At 36.7% G+C, this 25492-nt stretch overlaps 1 protein-coding gene and 1 long non-coding RNA gene across 6 annotated transcripts in view; one reads left to right on the top strand and one right to left on the bottom strand.

The window, feature by feature from the left end:
• Positions 1–25492, bottom strand: part of tbc1d16 (TBC1 domain family, member 16) — a 75196-nt gene that overhangs the window by 34334 nt on the left and 15370 nt on the right. For 3 of the 5 annotated variants that reach the window (XM_069930091.1, XM_069930094.1, XM_069930093.1), the window contains exons 2-5: positions 23409–23617; positions 13502–14120; positions 3613–3822; positions 64–211 (exon numbers count right to left, since the gene is read on the bottom strand). In XM_069930091.1, coding sequence (XP_069786192.1) covers positions 64–211; positions 3613–3822; positions 13502–14120; positions 23409–23616 — 1185 coding nt within the window. In that variant the 5' untranslated portion in view covers position 23617. The other 2 variants (XM_069930092.1, XM_069930096.1) reach the window with 2 other exon arrangements.
• LOC138759526 (uncharacterized) overlaps positions 1–25492 on the top strand; it is a 64510-nt gene that overhangs the window by 26458 nt on the left and 12560 nt on the right. Inside the window, exons 2-4 of the long non-coding RNA XR_011354900.1 lie at positions 1025–1063; positions 8639–8717; positions 13499–13633. This is a non-coding gene — a long non-coding RNA (uncharacterized lncRNA). The remainder of the gene's footprint in view (positions 1–1024; positions 1064–8638; positions 8718–13498; positions 13634–25492) is intronic.

The following is a 25492-nucleotide window of genomic DNA, read 5'->3' as shown; positions in this document are numbered from 1 at the left end:
AAAGCATTAAATTTGCCTTGTACTGCCTGGTTTCAGGCTAAGTCTGATGGTTTGAATACATACCTGGTCCTTTTGATGAGTCTCGGTGCAGTATTTCCATTGTTGGAAAACTTCACTGAGTTTATCAAGTCCACCATAGTGGAAATGGAAAATCTTGTACTGACTTTCCCGACTGGCGATGACAAGTTGTCCACACGTGCATGCTTCATCACTAGAAGAAATACATTTCAGTTGCATATTATATAGTTTATTATTTTCAGATTTTCCTTTAGTTTATTTTTATGTAGCTTACGATGTGTGGTAATTTATTCTGAAGGTAAAAGATGATCATTCACACCGGTTAAAAATGAACTGACGTGCCAAATCTGATGAGATTATAAACAGCATTCCAATTAAATTTCACCTTTATCAGATGCAAGTTGATAGCTGAATTTCCTTTGGTTTGTTAAGGACAAAATAATTTTATCAAGTGTAATTCTGTGCTAAATAATTAATAGCATTCTGGCAGAATAAATTATTTGTTACAAAGCAAAATCTTGTAATTATAGCAAAGCAAACAAAATATAACAAGTTGGAAACAGAGCATATCAATGAAAATTTGTGGCAAAAGCAGAACATGAACATTTGGGGTTATACATGTCCATAGGATTGCTGTCTATAGATACCAACAGACCCAATGTTTCCAGATATTTATGTACTTGCTGTACATTATGATATTCTACACTATACTTCACACAACAAAACAAATTTAAATATGGAAAGTTATGAATCAAATTGGCAATATTATTATAATGATGTGTGTATCAAATTCAGATAATTTCAACAGTTGAACAAATAATACAAAAAACTTGAATTGGGGGAGGTGCTTAGCATGCACTCTTTTGAAATGGAAGTACTGTACCTTAGTAAATTGCTAAACTATTCAAGAAACATTTTTTGAAATCTATTAAAATGTATCTTGCTATTCATATACTTGCTATACTAAAGAGGTAATTTAACCTTCCCTTTCATTATTTCTATTCAGATACGCAGCAACTCTGAAGTACTAAGTGAACAGGGCAGTGTAAGTGTCAATCGACTGAGAAACAATCTTTCCTTTCCTCATAACACAGTCACATAGAATCATGTACACTAATAATGTACTTAAAAAATAAAATTTGCACTCGAAGAAATTAGAGGCAGTTGTAATCCTGCTTCTTATTTGAAGTCTTTATACATTTGAAATGTGTTTTGTGCCTTTTAGTTAAATATATCCTTTTATATGAAGAATAATCTTTAATTTAATGAATTCACACGGATGTCTTTTTTCCATTATGATCAAATCTCGGGCAGTTACTTTCGTTGCAGATTTTTAGTCCTCATTCCACTCAAATGGTAACAAACATATCGAATGCATTATTCTTCGATCTAAAATATGTGGTTGCCTCTTCTCCATTTCTGAGTTGACGATGATTTCTAATTCTCCTCTAAAAATGCACTAATTTTCCATTTTCAGAAATGGAGAGTGAAAACAGTACCACTTCCGATCACAACGAACTAAAAATATGAATTTAACATGAAGCAGCAAACCTACATCATTCAGTAAGATAATGCTGAAGCTGCAAGATAACTGGGACTTCTGCAAATTCTTTGGGGAATTGAAGACTATTTTTAGCAGTCATGGTCAGAAAAGATAAAATAAACTACTTACTGATGTGGAAATACAGAACTTGTACATTTAAAAAAAACTGCAAAGAACATTCAGTGCTGAATGGCATTAATTCCTAAAGCAGCATGATAGGAAGCACTGTGGTGTTATCATCGGTAGGGCACTTTCATATTCTTATCTTCTTGTGCATCAGTAGAAAGACAATTATAATCAGATGTTAATGCATTCCAGTGTAACAAGGGGTATGCAAAACAAGAATAAAGGAAGAAAGCAATTTAAAAAAAACATCAATGGTTTCCTTCAGAGCCAAAGTTGACATTTCCTCAGGCTGGCATTTAATACAGCAAAATTGAATCAAGTAACCTTTTTCCAAATAGCCCCAATTGAAAAATTCACATCAATATTATATATTCCTTTAAATATTGCAATCTCCATTTTCTTGGTTAAATGGTTCAAATCCACCTAAAATGGTGAAATAGTGACAGGAATTAATACTTCAATTACGCTAATTATTTTAATGTAAAGATATTTCAACATGTTATTGGAGGTAAAACAAATAGAAAAGTGAGCAAACTATTTCTGATAGGATTCCTGGTGACTCACTCCTGCCTTCACAATAAGAGTTGCATCCTGTTGGCTCATTTCCACCTACATCGCAAACTTGAAACTGTTTTTAAATTCATACATTATGCATGAAAGTAGCAATCTATGTGGATGGAGTCCAATTTAATTTATACATCAACACAATACTTCAAAATGGTAACAATTAATTACTAAAACAACATCTGCAAAATGTAACGTTCAACGACAGGTAACTTAGAATTTATTTGGCAAACAGAATGAAGATAAATACACGAACTTCAGTATTTCTTACAGATCTTGAAAGGGACCAGAAAATGAAATGCATATTGTACAATTTTAATTTTGATGAAGCCCTTTTCAATAAATCTTGGCTCTATTCGTCTGTTACAATGTTTTTTTAAAGTGGTCTCTGTCTGCTTTTGACTATTGACTGTTTTTAATTGTCGTTAGCCAAAAGAGGCTCAGTGAATGTCAATTATCCTTTCTTACCAGAAAACACACAAAAAAAGGAAATTAATGAATCTTGAATCAAAGTACAGTGTATTTATAAGCAACTATTTAAATTTGGAATCTGATAATTATAACTCATTTGTACTTTATTGGCCTGGAAATAAAAAAAAACATTAGCACATTCAAATTAAACAATCACCAATTATTATAAATATTGTTATTTCTGTAAATGTCTGTCTCAATTGTAAGGAAGTCTTAAGAGCTGTTACTGAATTCCATTTAAAACTACTTTGGGTTTAACTGTTTCAGAAGAAACTATTAGGAAATATAAAACACTTTTTGCTCAGGTATTTAGTAAACAACACTTTTCTGATCTTGCCGATTTTTAAAATCTAATTCAATATATATGGGACCCATCCAACAGACAAAAAGGAATTCAAAGTCATTATTTATCATCACTGGTAATCTCAAGGAAGCATCTCTATTATAAAACCTGACCAAAAAGAATCATTAATCCAGTCCAAAAGAAGAACAGAAATCAACTGCCAGCATGAGTTCTGGATCAATGCAACATGAAGGAACAAGCTTAACAATTCTTCCAGTCCAACAACTTCATCAGCTGAAGGATAAGCAAGCACCATATATAAATGATATGGTAACACATACATTACAATAGGTTTCAAAATGCAGGCTTTACCACACCTTCATGTAGCACAGGCAGTAGTATCTTCCTTATCAGATCTGCCAATTAGGCCCACTGAGCATATTGGAGTTATTCCAGGTAACAATCCAAACAGGATTTATAGAGAGCATCTTTTGGTTAAACTGTTTTGAGCTTCTCTTTATAGATGAAATATTCATATGGGAGAAAAAGAGAGAAATAAATAATAAATGGAGAAATTCCTTATATTAATGGGAGCTAGATTTCTAACCTGAAAAAAAGACGCAGTGATCGCATTTGGCTCAAATCAACTCTAAAAACACCATAGAGTTGCTCAAGTGCCAACACCTTCTGCTGCTCTTCCCATTTTGTGCTATGCGGTTGGGTGCAATTCTCAGAGAACTGCAAAGTGTACTCTGCATCAGAGGAGTGGTCTGAGATGGATCTCGCCAAATGAGCCATATGTTCTTCACACATCTCTCTGTATAATGAGGAAAAGGAAACAAGTAATTATTAACTAATATTTTGTGAAGCAAAATTGTACGATGTTTAGTTGGGAAACTAAAACAGACAAAATAACAATTGTACATTTACTATTAATGTTATCAAATTAGTTCATCAAGTGTAAGGATTTTAACTAAGATTATTACATTTTCTACAAGTATTTACTTCTATTTAAATTAAAAATTAATAGTTCCAAAAACTATTCTTACCACGGTTAAATATTCCTAAAAAAAAACCAAAATTTTGAAAATATATGACAATCGTTAGAGTAACTGGCTTGAATGATATTAAACCTCAACATTACATAGGTGCAGTGTTAATAGATGATTACCATAACTTCTCAGTTCAACTTCAGGTGGTGGTTGTAACAGCTTCATGAACTAGCTCTCTTTTCAAAGGTGTTAACAATTTGCAGCTTAAAATTGATCTTTAAAAAATCTAAAACTCAGTAGAACAAGCACTCAATAATAATAATTTCTAACAAAAATACGTTCAACGACAAAACATGTTCATTACAATTTCTTCATGTTAAAACTTCAAATATACAAGTAGAACAGAAAATCAGAAGGTACTCCCAAAATTCAAACTCCACATTCTCAAGTATTCGATGCAACATATTATCCAGCTGGAAATCAAATATGCAGAAGGTTTTAGCATTATTTTGTGTCTTAACGTAGCCAAAGTTTTTTTTTTGCAAAATTCAAGAACCTATTATTTGTACTGAGGAAGTTTTGTTTTGTGGTATTGCTCAATAAACTATTAGTGCAAATTATAGGTTATTGAAGAGCAATGAACATGGGCACCAACCCAAACCATCACAGGGGGGGGGGGGGGGTAATCTTTTACAAATAAAGCCCTTATAATTTACCTAAAAATTGTTCTTTTAAAAAAAAAACAATCAAAACTGTACTTTAAAATACCTGGTAGCCTTGTCCACTAGGTCAAATTGTGTTGAATCTTTACCTTGCTTTGTTCAATAATGTAGATTAGCAGTAAAGTACTTGCATGCAAATCACATATTTGGGCTTTGCATAGCATTTCTCATTGGTCTGGAACTTTGAGAAATCTTGTAAGTTGTATGGAAATTTTCCATGCCATAAATACCAAACAGTTGGCATTATTCCCTAACAAAATTTGCACTCCAGACCTCACTGGCAATTCACCATCAACAATTTCCCAATTCCTCTACCAGTGGATTTTTTAATCTGGGAAAAAATGGAACAATGATTTATTTGCCACAAATAAACCTTGCCAAAATCTTCTGCAAACCTGTTTCCAATTCCCCAGGAATATTTTCAAGACCCAATAGGAACAGCAAATCCATTCATTTCAATGGAGAGTGACTGCCAAACAGGTAAAAGTACCAAGTAATTTACACTTTTAACAAAAAGTCACTCATGTTAAAGATTTAAAAAAAATGCCAAGCATTGATTAATTGATTTCTTTAGTTTTTGAAAATCAAGAGCAAGTTTGGTGGCAAGTGTTAATGCTTAGACGATTTTCTTTATAAAATAGCAAGATTGTGCATAGGGTTGGTTGAAGCCCATTCGCATGACAATTATGCAGGTAAGGCTTTGTCAAGGACATCAAGATGGTACAATGGCAAATTGAGAACGGTGTAGCCACAGAACAGGATACCAGTGAGTGTGTGAGAGGCTTGAAAATGACTGCAAGTCTGGTCCATTAATGTCAGTGATGTTATGAAAATTGGAATGAGAAATAAATAACACCCAAGCTTAATTTACATTTTATTTTGAAGAGTGGAATATAATTATCCACTTATTTTCAGCATATTTGCCTTTTCTCTTTCATTCCTTTCCCCATTCCTTAATGGATCAGCTAAGAATGCAGAAGACACATTGAATCTGAACTGTGCTTGTAAAGTCACAATTTAAGACCAAAAGCTTCTGCCTTGGATGTTGCAATAATTGGAAAGGCATTAGAGAGAAATATCTGAACAAAGTGAGGGGAGGAAAGTTTAGTGGAGACATCAGAGATAAGATTTTTTTTTTAAATACACAGAGGGTGCCTGCAATGCCTTGCCAAGAGTGATAGCGGAAGCTGAAACATTAGGGACATTTAAGAGACTCAGAAAGGCATATGGATGAAAGAAAAATAAAGGGTATGAGGTAGGAAGAGTTTAGTATTTTTTGATAGGAATAAATAGACCTCAACAATGAAGGACACTGTTTACATCCGGTACCGCACAGATGGCAGTCTCTTCAATCTGAGGCGCCTGCAAGCTCACACCAAGACACAAGAGCAACTTGTCCGTGAACTACTCTTTGCAGACGATGCCGCTTTAGTTGCCCATTCAGAGCCAGCTCTCCAGCGCATGGCGTCCTGTTTTACGGAAACTGTCAAAATGTTTGGCCTGGAAATCAGCCTGAAGAAAACTGAGGTCCTCCATCAGCCAGCTCCCCATCATGACTACCAGCCCCCCCCCCCCCCCGCCCCCCACATCTCCATCAGGCACACAGAATTCAAAACGGTCAACCAGTTTACCTACCTCGGCTGCACCATTTCATCTGATGCAAGGATCGACAAAGAGATAGACAACAGACTCGCCAAGGCAAATAGGGCCTTTGGAAGACTACACAAAAGAGTCTGGAAAAACAATCACCTGAAGAAACACACAAAGATCAGCGTGTACAGAGCCGTTGTCATACCCACGCTCCTGTTCGGCTCCGAATCATGGGTCCTCTACCGGCATCACCTACGGCTCCTAGAACGCTCCCATCAGTGCTGTTTCCGCTCCATCCTCAACATTCATTGGAATGATTTCACCACCAACATCGAAGTACTCGAGCTGGCAGAGTCCGCAAGCATTGAATCCACGCTGCTGAAGACCCAACTGCGCTGGGTGGGTGACGTCTCCAGAATGGAGGACCATCGCCTTCCCAAGATCGTGTTCTGTGGCGAGCTCTCCACTGGCCACCGAGACAGAGGTGCACCAAAGAAGAGGTACAAGGACTGCTTAAAGAAATCTCTTGGTGCCTGCCCCATTGACCACCGCCAGTGGACTGATCTCGCCTCACAGTTCGGCGGGCAGCAACCTCCTTCGAAGAAGACCGCAGAGCCCACCTCACTGACAAAAGGCAAAGGAGGAAAAACCCAACACCCAACCCCAACCCACCAATTGCAACCGCTGCAACCGTGCCTGCCTGTCCCGCATCGGACTTGTCAGCCACCAACAAGCCTGCAGCAGACGTGGACATACCCCTCCATAAATCTTTGTCCGCGAAGCCAAGACAAAGAAGAAAGAAATGGGTCAGCACAACATTGTGGGACAAAAGGCCTGTACTACTGTGCAGTAATGTTCTATGCCATGTAATAAATCAGTTTCATTCAGATGTGATGAGATCAATTATTATTGCTCATTAATGAAGGGATGGAACCATGCAGCACTTTCCTCAGTGGATCTCTCTTGGCACTATGGGAATTCACCTTCAAATGAGCTGTTGATAAGTAATCAATTATATTTTGTAAGCTTCCAATGGAAAATGAAACTTAAATAAACTTTAATTCATTTTTTTTAAGCAAGTTCAGCATTTATTGCCATTCCTACTGCCCAAGGTGATGGGAGCAAGCTGCTTTCTTAAACTGTTTTAGTCCTTCTGACAAAGGTACTCTCACAATGCTAACTGTCCAAGTAACAATAAGGGAATGGAGATGCATTTCAAAATGGTGTGACAAGTGGCAATGTTCCCACACAACTGAAGCCCCTGCCCTTGGTGCTACAGATGAAAGATTTAGGAGGTGCTGATCAAGTAACTTAGCTGATATATTTTATTTTGGGACAGTATACCCTACAATCTATATGTAGAGTAGGTGGGTGGGTTATCAATCAAATGGGCTGCTTTGTCTGGGATACTGTTGGAGCTGTACATATTCCTTCACACTCTTGACTTCTGCCTGACAAATACTGAAAAGACTGAGTTTTGAAATGCATCTCCATTCCCTTATTGTTACTTGGACAGTTAGCATTGTGAGAGTACCTTTGTCAGAAGGACTAAAGCAGTTTAAGAAAGCAGCTTGCTCCCATCACCTTGGGCAGTAGGAATGGCAATAAATGCTGAACTTGCTTAAAAAAAATGAATTAAAGTTTATTTAAGTTTCATTTTCCATTGGAAGTTTACAAAATATAATTGATTACTTATCAACAGCTCATTTGAAGGTGAATTCCCATAGTGCCAAGAGAGATCCACTGAGGAAAGGTGAGTCATTTGACACATGGTATTCAGCCTTTACTATGCTCTTGCAGGTAGAAATAGTAGCTGGTCCAGTTGAGTTTCTGATAACATTGGACAACAAAATTTTTTACTTCCTGAATACTTAGGTGTACTTTTGTGATTTATTGTCATATTTTAAACCTACTTCAAGGATACAAAACCAAAAAATACAACGTATCACTGAAAATTTATTTTCTGCATTCGCACTTGGACCTCTTCCCTGCTGATCTTGATGCAGTCAGTGATGAACATGATGAAAGGTTTCACCAGGACATTGCAACCATGGAAATTAGTATCAGGGCAACTGGAATCTATCAATGCTGACCGACTATTGTTGGACACTGACTCGAGAGGCATCAGATGCAGAGTACAAATGAAAATCAGCGGCAAAATATTTTTAGGTCAATTGAACTAACACAATGTGTCAGCATCATTATGCAATTAAACGTGCTAAAATAAATAAGTCGATGTTTCTACAACTTCTTACGTGATACAGCAAACCTGAAATGATCTTTGTATTCACCTTGAAGTTGTTTATCATAATCCCAAATTTGTTTTCAGAAAACAAACCTTGTAAACAGTAACACCTTGGACTTCCACGGTGGATGACTTGGGAATAGTGACTTAATTAAGCATCAAGGTAGGAGTTTAACTCTGTTAGCAATTACATATTTATCACAGGAGATGACAATTTGACCAAGAGCCCATACCTGCTCAAGTGGAACAATCACATCATTCTAGATCCTGTTGTCTTTTTCCCTCTGTAGCTTTACAACTTATTCTCTCACAGGCTCACCAGCCTCCCATCATGAATTTTTTTGCCAATTCATTGGACTGATGGGAAAATGACATTAACTAATTAATCTACCATCATATCTTTGAAATGAAGAAAATGAGCAAACCACACATATTGTGCTCAGTCGGAATAGATCCTGGGGTCTCTCAAGCTGTGTGGCTACCTTAGACATATCTGACCCATGAGGTCACCACCTGGCAATAAATGTTGTCTGTCATTTGGCATACAGTGGTAGGCAGATTCAATTATTGCAGAAATCTCAGCAGAATTCAGCATAGCGTTGAATTTGGACAGAGTGTGTGTGCGTGTGACACACACACACATATATATAGATACATATATATAGATATATATATCTATAAATACATATATATAGATACATATATATAGATATATATATCTATAAATACATATATATAGATATATATATCTATAGATACATATATATATAGATATATATATCTATAGATACATATATATAGATATATATATCTATAGATACATATATAGATATATATATCTATAGATACATATATATAGATACATATATATAGATATATATATATCTATAGATACATATATATAGATATATATATCTATAGATACATATATATAGATATATATATATCTATATATATATATATACACACACACACACACACATATATTATACACACAGACATACATATATACAAATGTATGCTAGCACAACTGAAAGGTATCTATAACACCAACTTTAGTAAAGCAAAATTCAATATTTGCACCTCAGCTGTGGTGAAACTGGTGTGATTTTTCAGGCTAGAACTTGCTTCTCTAACGATTTCCTCTGATGACCATGTTCGAACCTTGCATACTTTTTTACCATTGTGCAGAGACTTTCTTATTTCTGATCCTTTTCAACTAGGCTGAAACCTGCCCATTTTCACCTCTGGTCTTGACTCAGCTCACTCAATGCAAAAAAAAAACTTCAATTTTGTCTTTTTGTCGGTTTTGACCTCCAGTCTTCACTTCTGGAAAGTCTTTCTTGTTCTTGCCACCTAAAACCTAGTCATCCAAAGTTCTGTTGTCAACTCCTGATGTGAAGCAAAACTCAAAATTCAAACTACAACTCTATTCCCAACTGTTGCTTGCAATCAGTTCCAGACTTTGACAAACGCATGTCTAGAAGGAAATCATTCCAGATTCCAAAATCCATCGGTAGCATTTTCACTCAATAACAATAGGAACTCAACTCGCCTCACATAATATCCCAAAGTTTATTGCATGACCATTAGAAGGAAACTTTGGCAGCATACCAAATTCAGAACTGAAAGTTTAGTCAAAATAATTTGTCAAAAATAATTTAAGAATATTAATTTTTTTTTTTAAAAAAGGTACAGAGAGAAGTGGTGTAGTCCATGTAGGAAATTCCAGAATTTAGGCCTCCAAACGCACCATTATCTCGGGAGCAGTTAAGGGCGTGTAGAGTTTGAGATGTCAGACTGCAGATTATAAAACTGATTTCCTTAAATAGGACAGTGAAGACCAAGGGAAGCAAAACTGGCCTGAGAACTGGTATTATGGATATGCATGGATAAGGAGTTAACCAACACCTTAAAGGACCCCCATCATCCTGGTTACCAGCCTCTTCTCACTGCTACCTTCAGGCAGCTTGAAGCTTCAAGCTTCAGCTTGAAGATGAGGACCTCTAATTTCATGAACAGTTTATTTTCAACAGCCATGGGCTCCTGAAACCATCCCCACCTTGTTAAAATGATCACTAAAAGATTGTCTGCTCTGTTGCAAAGTTACTTTTTACCCACTAGGAGAAATGAAAATATTTGTTTCAGTTTTTTTCTGCCAAGTACTTGTTCAGCTGAAGCAAGTAAAAATTTCAGTGTATACAGTGCCTCTATAATGTTTGGGACAAAGACACTTTGCTTTTTAATCCTGTGCTCCAAAGTTTTAAATTTGTAATCAAATAATTCATGTGATTAAAGTGCACATTCCAGATTTTAATCAAGGTTATTTGTATACATTTTGGTTTGACCATGTAGAAATGACAGCTCTTTTTATACATAGTCCTCTCATTTCAGGGCACCATAATGTTTGGGACACTTAGCTTCACAGGTGTTTGTGATTACTCAAGTATATTTATTTGTTTCATTAATTCAGGGAGAAAAGAGCTAGACTAGCTTCTAAGCTTTTGATCACCTTTGGATGCCATTTCTCAACACGAGGACCAGAGTGGTGCCAACAAAAGTTTTTTAAAAAACCATTATGAGGCTGAAAAACAAGAATAGAACAGTAAGAGACGTTGACCAAATTTTAGGATTACCAAAGTCGACTGTTTGGAACATCATTAAGAAGAAAGAGCGTATTGGTGGGCTTAGTCATTGCAAAGGGCCTGGTAGGCCAAGGAAGATCTCCACTGCTGGGCCAAGGAAGATCTCCACTGCTGGGCCAAGGAAGATCTCCACTGCCGGGCCAAGGAAGATCTCCACTGCCGGGCCAAGGAAGATCTCCACTGCCGGGCCAAGGAAGATCTCCACTGCCGGGCCAAGGAAGATCTCCACTGCCGGGCCAAGGAAGATCTCCACTGCCGGGCCAAGGAAGATCTCCACTGCTGGGCCAAGGAAGATCTCCACTGTTGGGCCAAGGAAGATCTCCACTGCTGGGCCAAGGAAGATCTCCACTGCTGATGACATAAGAATTCTCATCATCATGAAGGAAATTCCCCAAACGCCTGTCCTACAGATCAGAAACACTCTTCAGGAGGCAGGTGTGGATGTGTAAATGACTATAATCTGCAGAAGATTTCTAGGCTACACTGCAAGATACAAACCAGAAACAGGATGGCCAAATTACAGTTTGCCAAGGAGTATTTAAAAGAGCCTGCAGAATGAAACGAAGATTAATCTGTATCAGAGTGATGGCAAGAGCAAAGTGTGGAGGTGTAAAGGAATTGCCCAAGATCCAAAGCATACCATCTCATCCGTGAAATATAGCGGTGGGTGTGTTATGGCCTGGGTACTTATGGTACTTGCGGACTTATCTTCATTGATAATGTAACTGCTGTTGACAGTAGCAAAATTAATTCTGAGGAGTACAGAAACATCCTACCTGCTCAAGTTCAAGCAAATGCCTCCCACTCATTGTACGGTGCTTCATCCTACAGCAAGACATACTGCTGAAGCAACAAAGGAGTTTTTCGAAAGTTAAAAACTTGAAAATTCTTGAATGGCCAAGTCAGTCACCCAATCCAAATTCAATTGAGCATGCCTTCCATATGCTGAAGAGAAAACTCAAGGGGACATGTCCCTGAAACAAGCAGGAGCTGAAGATGGCTGCAGTAGAGTCCTGGCAGAGCATCACCAGAAAAGATACTGAGCACCTGATGATGTCTATGAATCATAGACTTCAAGCAGCCATGACATGCAAAGATAAGCTACTGAGTTTAATATACATAGCATTGCTATGTCCAAAATATTATGGTGCCTTGAAATGAAGGATCATATATCAAAAGTACTGTCATTTCAACAGGGTAAACCAAAATGCATACAAATAAGCTTGAATAAAATCCGGAATGTGCACTTCAATAACATGTGAATTGTTTGGTTACAAATTAAAAACTGTGGATCACTGGCAAATAAAGGAAAAAGTATTTGTTCCAAACATTTTGAAAGGCACTGTATTTTAAACTCATGACAATAAATTCATTATCAATATATGCCTTCCTCACTGACAAAATGTCACTTGCAAAGGTTTAGATGGGCTGGAAGATTGCAGGCTGGTCAGAGTATGAAAGGAAAGTAAGGAACGAAGGAAAAAAAAGGATGAGTGTTTCTGTTACACAAGGATTGAGCAGGGGTTGAAATGGAAGCAAAAGATGGATGGTAATGGAACTGTAAACTCAGGTCAGAATCAAATAGATTGTGGAAGCTACTTTTAATCTGGTTTATCTTCAGACAGCAATAGATTGGGGAGTGGAGCATATAGTGGTTTACAAAGATATTAACCATAGTTCTTCTGGTTTAAAATGAACATTCAAAGTGGACCCAACTGCCAAGTATATTTAAGATAAATAAATTTTAGATGTACAGGGAATTTGGGTTAACGACGGAAGTTGGTGCGGAGGTCATGATGTTATTGAATGGTTGAGCAAAAACAGTTGTCGCAGCTCTGCAAAGGATTAGTCATGGTCGAGATGAGTAGTTTCAATTGGAATTTGAAATGGTCATGGAGGGACAGCAGGCAGAGGAGATATGGGAAGCAACTATGGATGGATGTCTTCCCATAAAATGTTTTCAGGCAGAAGCATAAATCTAGTAACACTTTCTTCCTGTTACCGCTGTTTGTAAGCCTCAACCCAATGACCCAACCAATTTCCTGTTTTGCCTCTACTTAGTCTTTAGAACTATCAGATTACATCTTTCAGAAATAATACTTACTTTATCCAAGCCTTTTTATGTATTATGCATGATTTTGTGGCCTGCTTTACCCACATGATATCTAGCAAATAGATCAATATTACAACTAATTTTTTCGCTACTATTAATTAATTTTTTTTGATTATTATTTTTCATGACAAAATGTTGAATGAAATAGTTGAACCTGTTACAATACTATTGACATCCTGATTACAGTACCTGCTTTCTGCATCAAGAAACACAGATCTGCTACTTTCTGCCATTGGGTCAACAATTGGAGAGAGACATAATGGAGAGGAGAAAGAATCAGAATCCGATCCAACCATGCTATCTCTGCTGACATCATCAGAGGTTAGATCATACGTTGCTTCTTGCTCGCTCTTATTATTAACCTTGTCCTGATATTCTGTTGGAACGTTTTGTTGGTTATCTGGGCAGATTAATGAGGCAATTTCTGAAGCATTTTCTGAGTTGTGAGCTTGCTGTAATGTTCCATCAGAGATATGGAAACTGAGGGAATATTGTGATGCATTCTGCCTTGCTTCTGTTGAGCCAACGTGCATGGAATTGATCATGCTCTGTGATATAGTTATTATCTCATCATCTTCTGGCGAAGGCAAAACTGGTTTATGTGTGGTATTATTTGGAGGTTGTTGCATAGCTGGAGCATGTGCACGTCGGCTTCTCCTTCGATGAGTTTTTCGTACTGGAGAACTTTCGGGAGTGATGTACCTTAAAGCCTCCTCATCTTGTCGTTGGATACGTGTGTTTGGGATCCATGTGATGATCAGAGTAGTTCCCAGTTGTTCATCCTTTTCCAAATGTATGCACAGGTATCCTGAATGTGAAGATGGGGTACAAAAGGGAGAAATCCTGAGGAAAATACTTATGCAGAAATGTGAACTACTGATCTACAATAAAATGTGTACCAATTACAAAATTATTTCAGTTGACTATTTCGATTGTCGTCAGGAAATCTGAAGTCATGTGCCACCTTTAAAATTAATATCCACATCTCAGAAATGAAATAAAGAAAAACTACTTTTGTTGTGCAAGACATTAAAAGATTCGATTTTCCCACACCACCTTCATTGATAAAATAAAATTTACTCATCTTATGCAATGCAGAATCAGGCCAATCCATCAGTTATTCTCCACAAAAAAACCATTCTCACAAATTTTCATTTCAGCTTATCAGCTAAGAATCTTTTCCTTTCATTATCACATATTTAAGCTTCTCAAATGTATTTAAGTTATTCAACTTGGCTGTTCCTTCTTTGACCACCTTCTGGATTGAGAAACTATTCCCAAATTCCCCATTAGATTTATTAGTCTCTATCTTATATGTAATTGTATGTAATTGTAATTGTATGTATGCAATTGTGATATAATTGTATGTATTATCCCCAATTCTGCTTTCTCCCAAGTGCAACAATTATCACCACACCTACCCTGTTAATTTCCCCACAATTCTAACGATAATCTCAATTTGTGATTAAACCCTGATTGTAACCTCTCAAGTAACTCTTCATCCTTTTTTAGTATTTATGAAGGCAATCTACAACTTATTCCAACAAAAAAAAATCAGATTCAACCTATGGTAGTTATTTATTTATTCCTTCTACAGCACTGTCTACAATCTTTTGAAATATAATTTAAATAAATTTGCGGCAATTGAGTTATTTTGGAAATGGGATGGGTAAGGGGAGATAATAGAAAGTTCATCTGATAACAATATTCAAAAAGGGACTTTTTCAAAATAACAATGAAAATGGTATACAAGAACATTCCATGTAGCTTTGCAGTAGAGGGGCTTGATGAAGAGCTCAAGCCTTATATCATCTTTGCTAATATAAAGTACACTGTGTGAGCTGCTGAGTTTCTCCGGTATTGTTTTTATTTCATGTAGTTTAATGAATCTTGGACATGCTAAGCTGTTACTATTTCTGTCATGCTAAATTTCACTTTCAGAAAAAGATTTGCATGTCTTTCATCACTTTTATCTCTTAAATAGCTCATAAGTATTCTCACACTGTCCACAGAACAAGAAAAAAATCAAATCTGAAATGTGCTGCTTTCAGATTAAATGTTCCAAAAGGATGTTAACATAGAATATAGAAATCTACAGCACATTATAGGCCCTACAGCTCACACTGATGTGCCAGTCTAATAACTTTGCATTATTTTCAATTGTCATTCTATTAAATATAAATAACTTTTGAAGAAATGTCACTGTTGCCACATGGGAAATGCAGGAGCTAACCTATGCAAATTAAGCCCCCCCTGAAAGATTATATTGATGATCAGTTTTTGTTAAATTGTGTGAGGGGAAATTCTGTATTTGTATATTATCAGTTAAGATCATTTGTAAAACAGATATGTGGCCGACATATGATTTTATTGCCTGAAACTAGTTTTGAGAAATATGTACTTTCCATACCAAAAAGGGGTATATATCTGATTTGTATTGTATTTTACAAGAAAATGAAAGCAAGACAGATTGGGATAAAGATAAGTTGAAATGGGAAAAAGATTTAGGTTCTATAATAGCTGAAGAAGCCTGGATGGAAATTTGTCAGAATAGTATTCGGAAATTGATTAATGCTAGATTAGCGATGATTAATTATAATTTTATACATCAATTATATTTAACACCAGAGAAATTTAAAAAATTTGGTCTTAGTAAGTCAGATTGTTGTTTTAGTTGTGATCAGACGGCCAATACTTTTTACATACAGTTTGGTTTTGTGATCGATTGCAACAGTTTTAGAAAGGTATTCAATCTATATTTAATAGTTTATATAATATCTATGTAGTATTAGATCCTGATATAATTTTATTAGGGAATATGTAATCATTAATTGACTTAGGCTTAATGATTATCAGATTTGTTTTATCTATTTAGCTTTAGCGGTAGCTAAGAAATGTATAGCGCTTACTTGGAAAGACAGAAATATACTAACTTTAGATAGGTGGTATTTAGAGATGAAGTCTTGTTTAATTATGGAAAAGATATCTTTTTCAATTCAAGAAAAGATGTCTTTTTATAAGCTGAAGTGGACTCCATTTGTAAAGTACATGCAATTAAGTTTGACTTAAATATGTTTTATGTGTGATATTTTAGATTTGATAACTTTTTTTACTTAGTATTTTTACTTGTTATTTTTTTTGTTTGTGAGTGTTTTTTTTATATATATTATTAACTTTATTAATTCTTCACTCTTTATTTGGGGGGGAAGGGTGGGTTTTTTTTATATATAGATTTTTTTTGTGGTCGTATATATCAGGGGGGGGTTAGACTGATTTAAGTTAGGTCATTAATCCTATGTTGTAATAATTACTTTATTTTTGTTTTTTTTTAAATGTATTTTTTTTTGTTTTATTCATGTGATAAAATCTTTAAATAAAGTTTTTTTAAAAAAAGTTGTGTGAGGGGAAAAATTTTAGCCAAATGATACAAAGTATAATTTTACACCGGTTCAAAGTGATGTTGCATTAATCTATTGTATACTTTGACCAAGAGAAGAAAGTGCCTCACTTTACATCTCTTCTTGAGGTAGCATCTCCATCAATGCAACACTGCTTCAGTACTACATAGAAGTCTTTAGCCCAGAGTTTTGTGCATAATTTTCCAGATCAGCTTCTAAAGTTGAAATGAGAATGTTGCCAAAATAATTATACCTGACAGTTATTACTTACAAAACACTAGATTAAAGAGTATTTTGGCTGAAAGCAAGGTATATTTCATAAATTGATCATAAGTGCATAGAATCCAAAATTAATTCCATTCCAAGTCTCCAAAGGATTTGCATTTCTTTTGTTTCCTCAGCAAATGTTGATGAACTTACTCAAGAAAAAAAAATATCAATAGCCTGATGAAATATGCAGACAATAGCTCTATATTATGCTCAGCCTGTTCTAAGAAAAACAGCGTGCGAAATTGATGTCTGCCTTGTGATTTGCAGAGTTAAACATTAAGAGACAGAGGTGTTGCCAGACACGATGTTTGCTACTGGATTTCACATTTTGTCATTCCTTCAAGTATGGTGTTAAAGGCAGCGAGGTTGCTCAAGGGCTCGACTGTGGTGATTTTACCTCCTTTAGCAGTTTCTTAGCCGTCTTCACAGCATTCCATGCCTTCCCAGTACATTGTGGTGATCAAATCACCAGTCTTCCAAAAATCTTACCATGTTGTGGACTCTGAATTATCTGCCATCAGCAGTTCAGGAATGATTATCTAGAAAATTGTCCCTTGATCTTGCTACTGTACACCTGCTCTCAAGAATTTTGAAAAATAATGAATTCTTGTTCAATTCACTTTTCTATTGTGTAAAAGCAATTGCCTAACACTTGTCCAGGGACACTGTGATGTGATGAGTACAAATCATCTCCTTGGGCTGATATTTTCCAAAAAGTCTGTACATGGTCGCTGATCTCTTCTTTCATTCCTGGCCAGTAGAAACTTTCCACTGTGCCACGGAGGCAATTATTCACATCCAGATGTGAAAAATTACTGATTGATCAGATGATTTCTTCATAGCTTTGGAAAAATTAAATCTTAGTGAATGCTCAGTTCATCTCTCACCTGGAACTGTGATCTGAGTGCAGATTCAACCTCACAACTGTCTTATCAAGTAGCAATCTGCATCGCTAGCAGAGAGATTTGGCCTCACCACAATGATTGCCCCCAGCTTAGAATCTTCAGCATCTCATCTTCCAGAGACAGGTTTATTTATCAGTGCCAAGTCCATGCACAACTATTCCGGGGCAGAACTGATGCTTTGTGTGGTCTGAAACCTCACAAGCATTCCATGTAATATTTTAGTGCTTTATGGAGGATGGTCTTAATAGGAGTGATTCTAGAGCTTATCGCTCGCTCGCTCGCACGCACGCACGCACGCACGCACGCACGCACGCACGCACGCACGCACGCACGCACGCACGCACGCACGCACGCACGCACGCACGCACGCACGCCTCAAGTTCATACCACTTTTACCATTTGTATACACGTTTCTGTCATTTATTACTGTCTAACCCTCCTGCAAGGTAGATGTTCCAAACCTCTTATGCAAGGCAACTACACAAAATGCTGGAGGAACTAAGTGGGACAGGCAACATTCATAGGAAGCAATAGATCAAAGTTTCAGCCCAAAAGTTCCAAAACCATTTCGTGTGTTGCAGCATCCAGCATATGCAGTCTCTCTTATTTCCCTCTTTCCAGAATGTGCACAGTGAACAACAACAGATGTTGAAATAATAATTCAGGATAAAAACAGTAGACTTATGAGATTTGGTAATTTAAAAGATTGTCTTATGAAATTTAATCCAGAGGTGGACAAGACAAAGAAATATAAATATGTAAACAGGAAAATATGATGCAACGTGGAAAGAAAGTTTCAGGAGAACATGTTACAGATCCTGAAAGGGAGATCAAAAGAATGATTGAAAAGACATACAGGTGCTTTCCAACACTTCTCTGGTAAAAGTGTACATAAAATCTGAGCAAACAATGATACGCTGGAGGCACTCAGTGGGACATGGAGCATCTATGGAGAGAAAGTGACAGTCAACATTTTGGGTTGGAACTTATTTCAATTGATGTACAATTGGCAATTTGCAATTGTAGGTGCAAATCTGTTCTGACACCCCACTCCCCTCTTCCACCCAACCTCCATAAACAGATCTATCAAGACAGTGTATAATATGCAACTCATCTATCTAATATATTGCAATTGGTGCACTTTATGTGGCTTCCTCTCAAATGCATGTTGGGTGACTGCATTGTTGACCACCAGCTCTTTGTCCTTGCAAGCAAGCTGGAACTTCTGGTTGCCAACCAATTTAATTCCCCTCACCAGACGAGTCTGTCCTCAAACTCATTCACTGGGAGGACAAGGCCAAATGTGAAATTGAGGAACCAAGTAATAACCCTGCAAGTGCTCTTCTCCTGTATATAAACCTTGTTCGGCCATTATTTGATATGAAATGCAGTACTGGTCATTGCACGAGAGAGCACAGATTTACAAAATCTAGGACTATAAAATTGTAGCTGTTAGGACAGATTGATAATCCAGGACTTTTTTTTTAAAGAAAGAAGATTGAGGGAATATGCAACTGTATCTTGAGGGTCTTTATTAAAACAAGGGACACATTTCCTTCAGTAGAGCAGCAAAAAAAAAGGGTACAGAAATTTAAAGTAATTGGCAGACAGATAAAGAAAACTGTGGTCTTTCAGAGAACGATAATGATCTGGAACAGAATGGCCAAAACAGTGGTTGAGACAGATTAGAACATTCTTGGGTGCACTTGAGCCTTTGCCAGTTTAACTTTTGTCCTACTTCTGGAAGATGCAATTATCCCACAGCAATCAGCATCAACAAACTGGAACATATTACCCTTTTTGTGTCACAATCTTTGATTCCATAATTGGTCACTCTGCTCTATGAGTGTACTTCATGATACGGGGAATCTGCTTCTGATCCTAAGACAACCAGAACTGAAGCAGTAATCCCATTCTTTTGATCAGGGGTTCTTAGCCATATTAGTTGAGATGTGAAATGTTAAATTAGATTTTTTTTAAATGTTGTATTTTTCAAACAGCTCCTAATTTTTTTAACCAAAATGTGTCTGAAAAGCCTCCCAGCTTTGACAGTCGAGACTTTCCTCTCCCCCCCCCACCCCCAAGCTTCAGCTCCTATCAAAGGATTTTGGGAAGTTCTTGAGCCACTACAAATGTTCTGAAGGGAAGGGTCACAGATTAGGACTTCAAGTTATTATACACAATTGAATTAATGTCTGTGCTAAAACTAAACAAGCAATTCACTTTATTTAGCTTTAAATATTAAACAATTTAATATCTTGAAACGAAAGATAACCGAAATATGCTGTTGTAAAAGAAAAACCCTTGAAATTCTAAATATTGAATATTTTAAGTTCCAACTTCGTCTATTTTTAAAATGCATCAGCTAAATGAATGAATCCTCGATTGAAAAAGGAAAGGAATTTCATACAAGATCAACTAGCAAAATTTCAAGGCCATTGCATAACAGGATCTCAGAAAACATAGCGAAGTCAGATTATAAAAATGGCTGGATTGCTCTGGCTGCTAGCTAGAGATTCAGCTAGCTCCTCTGTAAACATCAGCATATTCCTTGCTTCTAACCCTGGTCTCATGCTGTGCCCTCTGCAAGATAGTGAACCAAAGGTCCCAACTACTCTTAAAAGCAGTCCTTTGGCTTTACACCAGCCATATTACTGACATTGTTTGGATGTTAACTGTTTCTAAATGTTTATGTGAAAGTGACTGGGCCACAGCTCATGCTGCCTGAGCTCTGTCATTATTCTCAGACTGCTCCACTATGAAATGCCCTCGGGAACAAAGCTCCTAGTTCAATGGGAACCTTGTAGCTGCAAAGGCAAAGTATATCTATGGGGATCCTCTAGAAGACTGCTGTATTTGACAATATACAAGCTATTGGTCAGTAGTCATTTTTATGGTAATAGCCTTCTTCAAAATGAGAATTCTTTGAAATAATCTCTGCAAGTGGTACCTCAAGCTCTTCCATGTAATATTTTCATGATTAATTGGGACAACCAGGATTTTACTCAATGCTTCCTAATATGATAAAAAATTTTACAAATGTATATTTATGATGTACAAAAATACACTGGCAAAATTTCAAATGATTGAAACCAAGTCACACAATATTAAAATCAAGCCTTTTGACACATAATATTCCCATATAGTGATAATAATTCCCATTGAAGAACTTGTCTCTCAAAGGAATTTGCAAACTATATTTAAAAAAAATGTACAACAGTTGGTTAAGCAACGTTCGAAAACAAAAATCTGTTGAAGATTGTCGCTAAATATTTATTGCCCAGGGACACCAAAAATTAAATCAAAGCAATTTGCCTTTAGTTTCCTGTGCCATTATTTGTCAAAATGATTAAAAGACATTAATTATATTTTTATTCCAATGATCAATTAAATTAATTGTTTATCTTCCTGGGGCTGATTTGCCATATTTTAACTTGAACTCATCCTCTTCACTCACTTCTTTTGTTCAATGGCTTCAACACTAGAGGGCACTGCAATTTCCCTTAAATCAAGGGTAAAATAAAGACAATCAGAAGTGATTTTAGCCATGCACAAATAGGGATTTCAGTACAATATTTAAACTTTATATGCTCAAATGAATTACTGGAGTAACTAAAATTACAGGAGATTCTTATGGTCACTCCAAAACATTCCATGTTTTCCTTGCAAACAATTTTCTCCTTCCAAAATCAAGTGCAAGTGCCCATAAGCTATTATGCAGTTTTCTGAAAAGAGATGGCACATTAATTAACAGAAGGGAGAGAAAGTGATGACTTTTTAAACAGATATTGATAGGAGTCCATTCAAAATGCATTAATTTAACACACACTGGATTTTCATGAATTTAAAAATTGTTTTACTCCCCAAAAATCATTCCCTTATAAACATCAACAGTCTGCTGATAAAGGATTGACCAAAAAGCCTCATGTTTTATAGAGTTCCACAAGACAATACAAATTATTAAATTGCATTAAATGTAGTTTTATTAAACAGCTCATCTGAGATCTTGTATCCAATACAAAAGAATAGAAAATTTAAGTGGTCTGGAAATATCTATTGTTAAAACAAAATCTGCTACAAGATCTCAGAACTGCAACTAAAATTCACAGCACAAGGAGAAATACCTTCAACTGGAGAATCTGTCATTGTGGTTTTTTTAAATTAGAAGTCTGAGTCAATCAACATCCGTGGATGAAAATGGATGGTCAACATTTTGGGTGGAGACCTTGCATAAGAACTAGTGCAAGGGAAGATTGTCAATATAGACAAATGAGAAGAAGGAAGGTGAGAGAGTGAAAATAGATCCAGGAAAAATAATAATCAGCTTTAACAGGTGGTGGGAGAGGAAGATTAGAGGCAGATTCTCTCCCATCCTGTTTAACTTTTCCATCCCTCCCTTGCCCAATGGTTCCATATTCCCACCACCCCGATCCATTTGGGTTATTTCTGCCTTGGTTTACCATTCCCATTCCTTCCTGGTCCCATCTGTCCATCATGCCTCCCCTTACCTTGCTCCAACCATTACCTACTATCATCTGTCTCACCCCTCTTGATCCCTTCTATATATAGTGCTGCCTTCCTTCTACTCGGTCTTGACGAAGAATTTAGTCTCAAAATATTGCTCCTCCTTTTGCCTCCACTGAAGGTCCTTGACCCACTGATTTCTTCCCTTATTTTTACTCCATATTCCATCATCTGTAGTCTTGTAGCTTCTTTTAAATGTTGTTTAATTGCTTCATAGTTACTAACCAAGCTAGGCCGACACAAAAAAGCCTCAGAGCACAATTCTGTTGAAAATAAGGAATATATTTTAAGGCTTAAATTAAACTGGAATTGTTCTTTAATCTTACTACTGCAAACCATGGACTAGGAGTGAGATTCATGGTGGCTAATAGTGTTATTTACAATTATACACACATCTTAACATAAAAATTCTGTACATACAGAAAGATTGAACAAAATTTTAAATTAAGATTTGTAATGATTTATGCAACTTTCTTGAAAAAAAATACAAAACTACTGGTATCTGGTCTTTGAATCCCCCTCAAGTCATGGATCACTACAAGATTGAGATCAAGCATTGTACTCTTAAATTTGTTGAGTAAAGTTTTTGAGCTGATTGAACATAAAAGGGCCATAGTGATAGCCTCTTATTTTTAAATTAATAATTATACATCTTTGATGATGTGTTTATGGTCATACACCTTGTACAATGTACATGCACTGCAATTCTTATTTGCTGCAGCCAAATAGGTAACTGTATTTGTAAAGAGAAACAATAATTAGTAAACTAAATGAATTAAATTAAAACTTTACTGTTTACCCCATCTTTATCCAAACTTTGAAGCACTTGGTTATATACGGTTGCCAACTCAGCTCTAAAAACAAACTGTACCATCTAACATGTACCCAAATTAATTGTAAATTTTACCGACTGTAGCTCTAAGTTGCAATTTGATTGCTATTTAAAAGCAGCAAAGACATCTCAACAAAGCACAATTGGTTCAGGTTCTTACACCATACCTGGGTGATGCTCCCCAAGAACTCGCAGCACATCTGAAGGATGGACGCAAACATTGTTCTTGGAGTAAACAATTTCGCCATCTAGAATTCTAGCAGAACCACTTGATTGATTAAAGGTCAGGAGATCAGAGGCTTTGGAGGATGCCCGTCGTAGAAGCTGACCAAGAGACATCTCCAGAAATATCTTTCCATCATCTGATTTCTTCATTCTAAATAAAAACAACACAATTGATTTTTTTTAAAAAACAAATGCTGATGGAAACATGTCCCTCAATGAATCTGCTCACCTGTTCAAACTTCCACACTTCAGACTGCAATAGCTGCACAGCCATTATAATCCTTCTCCTCCATCTTGCCTTTCATCAAGGTCATGTAAAAAGGAGATGGAGCAAGTATTGTGACGGTGCATTTCCAAGAGGGAGAAAGTTAATTCAGCCAAAACCTGAGATTCCCAGCCAAGAATCAAATTTACAACAGAGAAAGTGGGAACAATACATTCTCCTCCATACCCACAATCACACCTGTCTGTATGGTTTGCCCAAGTTGAATAGTTCCCTTTTTCTCCACTACTGGTGCTAATGCTACATTAATAATTTCTTCCCACACTAATTTTTGATCAAAGAATTAATCCTCTCATTTTATTAACTCTATATAAATTTGCACAAGGCTGAGGGAATAATCCAGTAAAAGGATTATGGCTTTCAGCAATGAATTTTGGAAAGGATGTGAAGGCCTGGAGAGTAGAGCAAAGATTTTGCTGCACGATCCCAGAGTTGAGTTTTCTCCCTCCACTAGCTTTCCTTCAAGCTTTCATTCTCCCAGGCTCTTTTCTAGTGTCAAATTCATCAACAGCTTCTTCCCTAAACAACCCTGACATGAATCGAACAGATATTCTCTTCTTGCCCATGTCTTCTGCAACTTGAATCTAATTTGAATCTTTTTCCACAGTTCCGATGGTCTGCCACCTGAAATGTTAACTGTTTCTCGATCAACAGATGTGCTTGATATGCTGAACACTGCCCATTTTCTGTGTTAGTCTGAGATTTCCAGCATGAGAGACTAATTATATTGATAATATGGAGATGCTGGAATTGTTCAATGTGATGAGAATGTTAGTCGGATCTGAGCCTTGCAAAAGAAGGGTGGTCAGGTAGAGTGATAGAGGATTCTGCAACTGTAAAAGAGACTCCAGGATAGTGTGTTGCCATCCTGATGCTCAGGTCCAGGATATCTGAGCAGAAGAAGATTATTCTTTCAGGGGATGGGAGCATCCAGAGCTTGTGGTACATATTGGCACCAATGAGAGGCTGGAGTGGGGTAGTGTACTGCAAAGTAAATTTCGGGAGCTAAGAAAGCAATTGGAGAAGGATCTTAAAAGGTTGTAATCTCTGGATTACTCCAAGTGCCACAAGCTTGATCTTACAGCAGGAAGATAGTACAGATAAATGAGTGGCTGAAGAGATGGTGCGGGGGGTGGGGGGTAGGGTTTCAGTTCCTGGATCATTGGAAACTTTTCTGGGGAAGAGGCAACCTGTACAAGTGGTACAGGTTACACCTGAACACAAGGGAAACTAATATCCTGGCAGGAAGGTTTGCTAATGCGGTTGGGCAAGGGTTTAAACTAGATTTGCAGGGGGCATAGGAACCAAAGTGAAGAGGCAGAGGGGAAAAAAAAAGTTGGCACACAAATAGGGATAGCTCGTAGGGAGTTTGTGTGGAAGGATAGGCAGATAAGGCAAAATTATAGCCAGTGGGATCAGATGTAATACAACAGGGCCACAGAGTCAAAAAAAAAGTAATAAATAAAGGGAAAAAGTTTGATTCTAAATACATAAGAGAAAGCAGATGAACTTGTCATACAACCACACATTGGCAGGTATGATGTTGTGGCCATCAGGGAGTCGTGGCTAAAGGAAAGATGTAATTGGGAGCTGAATGTCCAAGGATACACAGTGTATTGGAAGGAGAGGCAGGTAAGCAAAGGGAGTGGCATGGCTCTGCTGGTAAGGAACATTAAATAATTAGTAAGAGGTGATATAGGATCAAAAGATATTGAATCATTGAGAGTTGAAATGGCAAGGGTA

This window comes from Narcine bancroftii, chromosome 3, assembly GCF_036971445.1.
Source record: "Narcine bancroftii isolate sNarBan1 chromosome 3, sNarBan1.hap1, whole genome shotgun sequence".
In the NCBI taxonomy this organism is placed as follows: domain Eukaryota; kingdom Metazoa; phylum Chordata; class Chondrichthyes; order Torpediniformes; family Narcinidae; genus Narcine; species Narcine bancroftii.
This window is presented reverse-complemented; position numbering and strand designations above follow the sequence as displayed.